At 33.7% G+C, this 9,961-nt stretch overlaps 1 protein-coding gene across 1 annotated transcript; it reads right to left on the bottom strand.

Annotated features, from left to right (window-relative positions):
• Positions 1-655: 655 nt before the first annotated feature.
• Positions 656-9,725, bottom strand: LOC138127088 (phospholipase A1-like). The gene is made up of 5 exons (XM_069042947.1): positions 9,452-9,725; positions 9,117-9,401; positions 1,057-1,464; positions 837-999; positions 656-775 (listed from the first exon to the last, which is right to left on the bottom strand). Exons 1-5 carry the CDS (start codon positions 9,501-9,503, stop codon positions 691-693), a joined length of 993 nt encoding a protein of 330 aa, XP_068899048.1. The 5' UTR covers positions 9,504-9,725; the 3' UTR covers positions 656-690.
• Positions 9,726-9,961: the final 236 nt, after the last annotated feature.

The raw sequence follows: 9,961 nt of genomic DNA, 5'->3' as shown, positions 1-9,961 counted from the left end.
TACCATACTCTGTGAGACACCCTGTATAGTGTGTTTTTTAATCAAAGAACCTGTTGATTTAGGTTTACAAATATAAAATTTTACTAAAATTAGGGCCAGTTTCATAATAAACTTAAAGTCGACTTTATGTTAACGTGACTTTAATGGATTGTTTCAACAATATTATGTTTCTATTTATGAAATTGGGGGTTAGGGAATTTAATAATATCTATTGACTATACCAGCAAACGCTATCATTCTTAATGTCTTTGAAAATACGCAAACTCGCATTTAAAATTTGAACATGTTATTAAAAATGAGACATTTATTAATCTCTAGAATTAGTTGTTATTAACTTTATTAACATGCTGCGCTACAAATATCTCTAATAACCACATATTTTATATGATGAGATTTTTCACCCTAGGTCAAAAGTGTACAGTGTTGCCAGCTCTATTTTGAGTGTAAATTGTGGCGTTGGTGGTTCTTTGATAAAAAAAAACAGACTGTATTTATTATTTTATCCATCTACCAGAAATACTAGGCCATGGAAAAAATAAATATTCACTACAAGCTACTACCACGTGTTAAGTCAAGGACAAATATATTTAGTTTTCGAGCTTTAAATTCTGTTCAGGTTGTTCATCTTCTTATTCAAGAATAAAAGGCAAACATCTTTAAATATTTAAATATTTATTTACAGCAACAGCTTCAACTGAAAATATAATTTTCTGTTGCATATCCCAACGCAAAGGGAGTTGAGTTAGAAGTGCTAACGTAGAATCTGCCTCTAGTTCTGTAACAAAAACAAATTCAAATTAGAAACACGAACACATTTATCGTATTCACTTAATTACCTTGTGTTAATAAATTCTCCCATAACAGCTCTTGGCTGTCCAGAACATAATCCTAAAACATAATTCGCTACATTATCGCATTGCACTCCAGTGAAACTCTTCCTGTTTATAATAGATTCGGCAAAATATATGCCTGACATTGCATGACTACACAATGGTGGATCTGCAATTGATATTCAAAAATAAAAACGCAACGAATCTCTAACAAGTAAATTCATACAAGGCGCTTCATAACACGCCGGTTGTAAGGACCCTCCGTTCATGTAAAAATCCACGTGTCCCAAAGCTTCGATTTTACCAAACGTGCCGGCACTGGTGTGAACAACATCGACAAATTTAGCATCAGAAGTATCCAGTTTCCATTCTTCGTTTAGGGTAGCGAAAAAAGGTAAAGCTGGATCTAGACCCGTTATGCGTCCAGGAAGGACTTTCAAAGCTCTTTTTATATTGGCACCTGTAAATCCTGCAATATGTGCCCCAAGACTGAATCCCACCAAGTGAAGTAGACGTGGATCGATTCCTAACGGTATTAGACTGACGGCAAGGATGGCGATGCATTGTCCTACATGCCAAGTGTTTAAATAAGCAGTGGCGTAACAGGGTATTTGTGAGAGCGGTCCCCAGTCAACTGCAACACACAGTAACAAAAATACTACAATAGTAATTACAAGGTTTCAGGTGTTCAATATGGGAGTTCGTAATCGATTATATTGTTTCATAATTCATTGAATATCATATATGGGATAGCAATGGTCAAGTTCTTCTCTCATTGTCATAACCAAAGAAAGCTTAAAACTAGCTAAAAAGTAAAAGTAAATTTAAGCGATCTATTTTTGAGCATGTAATAAATAATTGTATCCTTTGTTAATAACCTACGTTTCTGACCAAAGAAAAATAAGTTTGTAAAATCAAATTAAAATCAAAAGTATCATGAATGAATAAAAACTACCACTATAACATCTTCTGTTTTTTTTTTTATTTAATTTTCTGAAGACCTTGGTGGTATTTCAAAATATAATATGTATCAAGAAACAAAATTTAAATTTATATTGTGGTTTTCGAGTTTTTTCGGTGAAGAAACTTGTTGTCGTCATTCTTGGTGAATGAGGGTTCTAGTGACGTGACGTGGCAACGATTTGTGTACATGGAAAATTTAATTTTCTTCATAATAATTAAATGAAAATTCATAATAAAATAAACGAGTAGAAATATATTTTTAAATCAATTTAAACGGATGTGGATTTCTAACTCTATATGTCAGAGTTGCAAACAAAACAAAAGACAACAGGATCACTACTTGACTCTGTTTTGAATAAAAACGACGACATTGCTGCAATAATTCTTGAGAATAAGGGATTGTTTTGAGCAAATCTGTTTAATTTTCACCAAACCAAATGCACTAACATTATTAAAAAAAATTTCAACTGAATATGAAATAGTATATTATACAGGGTGTCCCCAAAAAAAAAGACGAGTCCATAGCTCTCTTATTTATCGGAGGATTTTAATTATCTATACACCAAATCAAATGGTTGTTAGTAGGCTACAAAACGGCTTAATAAATTTACGTATAGCTACAAGGGCTTCAAGACTAAACTGTCAAGACATTTTTTTTCAAATGGGATTACATACTTTTTTTTAGTAATTCTGATTGAGATTTTAATTCTGAAAACAACAATGTATCACAAGTATAACTTCACATAAAAAAAAATAACACTAACTTTTGAAACAAATGACGAGCACCAAGCGAAAAGCTATCAAAATGCATTGCGTTACAATGTAATAACCAAATTAAGGTAGCTGGAAAAACAAATGACAAATAATAACATGTGGGATTGCGCAATATGCCGCCAATGTTTAGCGCAAAACATAGAACATAGACGATAGTAGCGTTTTTTAAATTTTTTTTTGTGAATTTTTGGTATTTAAGTGTATATTTGTGATACATTGTTGTTTTCAGAATAAAAATCTCTATCAGAATTACTAAAAAAAAATATGTAATCCCATTTGAAAAAAAATATTTTGACAGTTTACCTTTGAAGTCCATGGAGCTATACTTGAATTTATTAGGCCATTTTGTAGCCTATTAACAACCATTTAATTTGGTGTACAGATAATTAAAATCTTCCGATAAATAACGGAGTTATGGACTCGTCTTCTTTTTTGGGGACACCCTGTATATTGAGGGAGAGAAATGCATGATTTTTCCTAAGGTGCAGTTTGTACAAAGCACCGAGGGAAAAATGAGCATTCTCTCCAGAAGTATATATACTATTTTTTTCACGGTAGGGAGTAGAAACAGCACAAAAATCTCAAATTTTAAGAATAAAAAAATGATGACAAATGAGTTGTCATCTTTCGATGAATTTAATGGAATTAGTAGTTGCCTTGACAACACAATTAGATTTTTGTCACAACAGTAAAAAAAAATGAAAACTCCCATTAGATTTTTGTCACAACTGTCAAAAAAATGAAAACTCCCTAGGGAGCAAATATTTGCAAATATTTGCTCCCTAGGGAGAAAATGCTCTACTTCTGTCACGATGTTGACATCCGAAAAGTTGATTTCTACTCCCGATCGTGAAAAAAGGTATATTTTTATACAAAAAAAAAATTTTACGTCTTGTTTTAATTAATACCTCTTAACAGGGTTATAACAGAATCCTTAAAAAAAAGTGCATACAATGAAAGGGCACCACACATTAAATTTACCACAAAAAATTTTCAAATTATTCTTTAGTTTCTGATATATACGACTGACCTCTTTTAGCTGTGTATAAATACGTACAAAAGAAATCCTAATTATGCCATGGTGAAAATTTTATCGAAATCGATACAGTACTACTATTAGATAAAGATGAAAACGTTAATTGATACATAGTGTGTTATCGATTACAACTGAACCAATGTTGATAGAACTTTCACTGTTGGCTTCCGTATAATCTCATGCAACATCATTTTATCTAATCAGTTACTAGGCAACTTGTCAAAATGTCGACAAGAATAATAATTGAAAGAAGTGACTTTTTAAAGAAAAAATTAAACGTCATTGCAACGGGAACAAAACAGTAGTCATGTGAATCAATCTCTTGGCAGTAGATTCACTTTTTACTGACCCTTGACTTGAGCAAGTATATAAATAACAAAAGTGGGTAGATGAATATGGTGGCCACGACAGTATACAGGTGCCCCACCTAAGACTTTTAGGTCTTATATTATATTATTTATGGATTTTTGTGAAATTTAACAGATAAATAATTTAAAGGGTGGAGATTAATCTCGCGTTACTAAAGTACATCCAGTCTGAAAAACGCCATTTATTTGTGGCTTAAATAGTTTAAGTTTTATACTAAACCGTAGAACAACAACAAGCTATGACTTCCGCAAAAATTCGTCCCCTAAAGGTAGTCGTACCACTAGAAAAAGAGGAAAAACCGTATCAATTTATTTAATTTTTCACAGAATTGTTCAAATGTTTCAAAGGGGCTTGACTTGAAATCTCAAAAATTTTAGCACATTTTTAACAAAATAATTAATGTTTTCTTGAAGTAGAAACTGTTAATTTGATTAAATTTTTTGTGTTTTCTAACGGGTAACAATCAGACACTATAGTTTTGTGTAGATTCAAATAAAGAATTTTTTTTTAAAATTAAATTTTTTATTAATCGGACATTTTATTACCACTAGTTTATTCTTCATTCACTAGAATAGCTATTATATCTTCCAAATTTCACAAAAATCGGTCCATAAATAATAGAGATACCGGGATATCAAAAATTATCTTGGTTAAAGATGGTCATGATTTTCATATAATTGTCGAAGCATTTGTGTCAATCATTTTTTGAACGTCAAAATTTGTCAAACAGTTTAATTTTTTATTTTTTCCAACACTGCAGTAATGCCGAAGGATTTTTATGCATGCCTTACAAATTATGTTGGTGTGTTTCGCGAAACTGGCTCTGTGACTCATAAGAAAGGTGCTGGTAGGCCAGTCGTTCATACTGAAGAAATCGTCACACGTCACAATTAAAACGTACGTTTCCGAATCCCAGACCAACTTTGACCACGATAATAAGACCTAAAAGTCGTAAGTGCGACACCCGGTATATAGCAAGTATTGTGTCAACGGCAAAATAAAGTCCTTAGTTGAACACACAAAACCTTTAAAAAATGTTTACGGATCAACACTCGCTTTTTAATACATAGTATATTAAAGAACGAGCTTTATAAAAGTTGATTTAGCGCACGAGTTCCAAGTCCAGAAAACGAGCCGTAGGGGAGTTTTGTATGGGACGAGTGTGCCAATGCCCTTATAAAACGAGTTTTTTTATGTTATTTTTTAGGATTTACACCCTTGTTTTAATTTTTAAATAAAAAAAATAAATTTTTAAATTCTAGGGAATTTTGTATTAATTGGTAATTCAAGGTAACGGATGCAACTACATCTGCAACAGATGTTAAAAAGTAGAGTTTGAACATTAATATTGGAAGTTTTTTGGTGTAAATGACAATAATACACTGAAATATTGATAAAAAATTTTTCTTAGAGATCTATTAAACCACAAATAGCCATAAACGACTCCAAATTGAATACAATAATAGACCTATTATTTTATAAAACATATTAGTCTTGACTAAACGTAAAACTAATTAAAATTTCAGCCTCTTATCTCTTTAGTTTTTTTATGCATACCGTTTTTACCTCTTTTCTTTCTTCTTCATAAAACACTCATTCACACTTCAGTTAAAACGTGGCTGATTGTCTGTCAAAAGTTTTGACACCTACGGCTTTTAACAAAATGCCTAGAGTACGAACGAATTTGATAGGGGTCGAATTGTGGCGTTCCGCGAAGCGGGTTTATCATAAAGGGAAATTGCCTTTCGCGTTGATTGCAGGAAGAGAGACGAGGGATAAGACGAAGACCCATTGGACAATCAAGACGCACTACAGCCCGCCAGAATCGCAGGTTACTACTCTCGGCTCTCGGAGACCGTTTCGCCACAAGTCAGATTGGAGGCCAGTAGTTTGTAGAAGAGGGTAGGCCTGTTAGCATGAGAACCATGTAAGTACCGCCGCATCAGGTCTTTTGGGTTGTTGTCTTATCGTCCTCGTCTAGTACTTTCTATGACCGCTGGACATCGTCATCAAGGATTGGAGTGGTGCAGAGAACGACAACAATGGAAGGAGGAATGGCACAATATGGTGTTCAGCGATGACTGCAGGTTCTGTTTGGAGATGCACGATGATCGCAAGTGAGTAAGAAGACGTCGCGTCGCGGAGAAAGGCCTGATATTGAGTTTGCTGTTGAGAGACCTATTCACTCCACTGTTGGGGTAATGGTATGGGGTGCTATTGGTTATGGCAGCAGATCACCATTAGTTTTCATTCGAGGCAGTATGACATCTGTGCGCTACATAAACGAAGTTCTGGAACCGTTTTTGTTGCCTTACCTAAATGGTCTTCATCAGCCAATATTTCAGCAAGATAACGCTCGCCCACATGTAGCCAGAAGAGTTCTTAAATGACGCTGGTGTCAACATTTCACCGTGGCCTGCCAAATCTCCCGATCTAAACCCGATCGAACAGGTTCGGGATATGATCCGAAGAAGACTGACTACTTTGCACCACACCCCACAGACCCTAGCTCAACAGCAACATGAAATTCAAGTTGCCTGGGATCAAGTGCCTCAAGAGGACATCGATCATCTCATTTCTTCAATGCCCAGGCATTGAAATGATTGTATCCAAAACCGAGGTCGCCGAACAAATTATTAATCTTTTGTCAGTTATTAGTTGATGTATGAGTCAAGACTAATATGTGGTATAAAAATCAATTTACAATAACTATTTTAGAATTTGCGTCTCTAATAGGTCTATTATTGTACTCAATTTGGAGTTGTTTATGGCTATCTATTAAAGCACTCGTGGTTTAATAAATCTCTAAGAATATTTTTATCAATATGTATTTCAATGTACTATTGTCATTTACACCAAAAACCTTCCAATATTTATGTTCAAACTCTACTTTTTAACATCTGTTGCAGATGTAGTTGCATCCGTTACCTTGAATTACCAATTAATACAAAATTCCCTAGAATTTGAAAATTTAATTTCTGTATTCAAAAATTAAAACAAGGGTGCAAATTCTAAAAAATAACAAAAAACTCGTTTTATAAGGGCATTGGCGCACTGGTCCCATAGAAAACTCCCCTACAACTCGTTTTCTACACTTGGGACTCGTGCGCCAAATCAACCCTTATAAAACTCGTTCTTTAATATACTATTATTTCTTGGTGTTCCCCTTCTGATGTCACTCAGTATTGATATTGCATTGACCGATAACAGATTGCAGGGTCATGGAATGTGTCAACGTCAATATCAAGCTGAATTTTTATTTTACAGTTTCTTCTAACTCTAGTTGAGTTGTTCCCTGTCGACTACTGCAGAGTTGTAAAACAAAAAATAAATAGGTACAGTACTTACATCTAAACCAAATAACAAATTAAGAAATGATATTAAATAGAAATTAAAGAATTAGAAGAAATCAGAAATCTTATCTACAGACCATCGTTTCTAAACCTTTTTCACGATTGGGCCCTTTTTCGTCGTTTGTTTTAAGTGTCTATAGCGTGACGTGAATTTCCTATTAAAATAAATTAGGGCCCTCGTAAGTTCTTATGAACTACGGGGGTTTTAGCTCAGGGGCGTCTAATTGAGAGGGGATAACTAAACTTAAGTCAAGATTTAAAAAAGTGTGTTCCATCTATTTTAACTGTAAACATTCATCTTCAAGTCTCTGTGGATCCTCTTTGAAGTTTCGGGCCTCCGCGAATGACAGGTTAAGAACCTCTGTCTTAGACCATAAGGGCAATTTCAGACATATGGAATTACAATGTTAAAACATAAGAGTTTTTTTTAGTTCAGTCATTCCGCTCATATCAAAATCGACGAATTGAAAATAAGAGATACGAACTCATATTTGGTACCTGCAGATTTACCTACTGAGCACCTCCCTAAGTTCATATCGTAATGAAACAAAGTGCAGAACACAATCAAGAATTTTCTCTAACAAAAATCGACTTATTGTTTGTTAATTCCAGAGGATTCAAACAGAGAATCAGATGTCTTCTGTATCGTGTAAGTAACAAAAAAACTCGATTATTTGTTTAAATGTTAATTATCCTTGCAGACTCTAAAGTATTGAAATGAACTTGAAGCAAGAAGTATTGGGTGATTCAAAATGATTGTGGATAAATATGGCAACAAATTTATGTGGCGACTGTGTGAGTGGGGCAGAGTTGACATTTGTACGATATTTCATTAGCGTGCACTTGATTTTTTTATACCATTGCACATTGACTTGACAATTTTCAAAATTGTGCAACTAAGAACTGTCAAAGAAATGTCAACTCTATCCTACCCACACAGTTGCTACATAAATTTTCGTACATAGTTGCCATATTTATCCACAATCATTTTGAATTACCTAATACACGGTCATTATAAATGATTGTCACATCACAGTTGGCATTGAAAACCCATAAAAATTTTGGATGTGCAGCCAGCCTCGCAACGTTAGACAAACTAATAGTACACAGATTTTCAGTATATAGCCCCTCTACTTTCGTAAGTATAAAGTATAAAGTTACTAGATATATATTATATCTAGTAACTTTAATTCCACTACAACCGGTAGCACCACCAATCGGCGATACTAGTCTCACTCATGTTATGAGGCTTGTCCCACTGCGATGGGACAATCATTAATAATGAAATACTGAGGTCAAATAATGAAGGTATGAAAATTTTAAGTTGCAACGAAAAATTGGTTCCCTTGGTGGCCACCCATCCAAACACTGAAGGCAGCCGACATTGCCTAACTTCACTAATGAAATGGTTACAATTCTCTCATAGCAGTAAAACGTATTTGTCGTTACAATCAATGCATATTGTTTATTTTTTTAAATGTAGGCTGTCCCAAAATTGGCGCACTAACTACTTACTACCTTATCGAGAATGTTTAAATGTAATTTTTGAGACAATTCGGGGATAGTTGATAATATATATTTACGATCCATGACAATTTAATAAATATATTTCGGAATAATTGACCTGTTAAGTCCCACCTTCAAAGACCCCTAAAGGAGCAAATAAGTCCAATAGAATTAGAATTCTTTTAACATTTTTCTCACGTTTGATAATCTCTTCTACACCGTAGTGCACTTTTAGTATACCATTTTTGGGACACCTGTATATCAATGTAAAATAAATATACATACCTAAAATGACATTATAACCTATGGCTTGATAAGCTTCTCTTACACTTTTAATTGCTTTATCAATAACCATTCCTCCATAACCATGAATCAATATTTTAATAGGTGTTAATTTATTAAAATTCGAAGGCAAGTGTACTTTGAATGGATTTAACTGATACAAATTCGTCACATTGCCTGTACGGCTAGTTAAAATAAATTTGACTATGTCAGGCCTGCATGGTTCCTCATAATATACAGGACAATCACCAAAAAATAGTTGTAAACAGTCGACGAAAGAACAATATTCTAGAAAAATTTAAATATTTATATGATTTAAAATTTGTCATTTTTCTCACCTAAAATGATGATCACTGAACAAAACCAGATCACAAATACTTGATTTATCATGATCCTTGCATCTCAGTTCACACACTTAGTTCACTTCTTAACGAGAGCAACTTGAACATTTAAAAAATCTCCGTTAGCGGCACAACTTGTTTCTCCATTACCACGAAAGATTAATTAACATAAATAATTGGAATCGCGCTGTTTTCCGCACAAAAGTTCTTCCAACATTTTCGTACATCCACCTATCCCGATTTTCTTCGAACAAATAAAAAGAAAGTTTTTATTTAAATAGAGGTAGCAATGTCAAATCGCTTGCATTATAATGCGGAGTCATTTAAATCGTTTTAATATGCTATCAATGGTGGAACTTATTCATATTTAAATCTTGTATTTCATAATTGTCTTGTGTTGGGCGGCCACAAAAAGTGTGGATTATATAATGAAATGACAATGATAATAAGAATGATAATAGATTCAGTTCGACCTAGCCTACTACTTGATTGGACCGCACCGAAATG

This window comes from Tenebrio molitor, chromosome 3, assembly GCF_963966145.1.
Source record: "Tenebrio molitor chromosome 3, icTenMoli1.1, whole genome shotgun sequence".
In the NCBI taxonomy this organism is placed as follows: Eukaryota; Metazoa; Arthropoda; class Insecta; order Coleoptera; family Tenebrionidae; genus Tenebrio; species Tenebrio molitor.
Note: the sequence above shows the minus strand (reverse complement) of the source record. Positions and strands in the feature narration are given on the sequence as shown.

What these genes read in the sequence shown, in the direction of transcription:
- LOC138127088 (XM_069042947.1), bottom strand. Translation starts at nt 9,503, where the DNA reads ATGATAAATCAAGTATTTGTGATCTGGTTTTGTTCAGTGATCATCATT. An exon ending in GGCGTGTTATGAAGCGCCTT is followed by an intron (nt 1,000 to 1,056) that starts GTATGAATTTAC and finishes TATCAATTGCAG; the next exon opens with ATCCACCATTGTGTAGTCAT. An exon ending in GGAGAATTTATTAACACAAG is followed by an intron (nt 776 to 836) that starts GTAATTAAGTGA and finishes TTTTTGTTACAG; the next exon opens with AACTAGAGGCAGATTCTACG.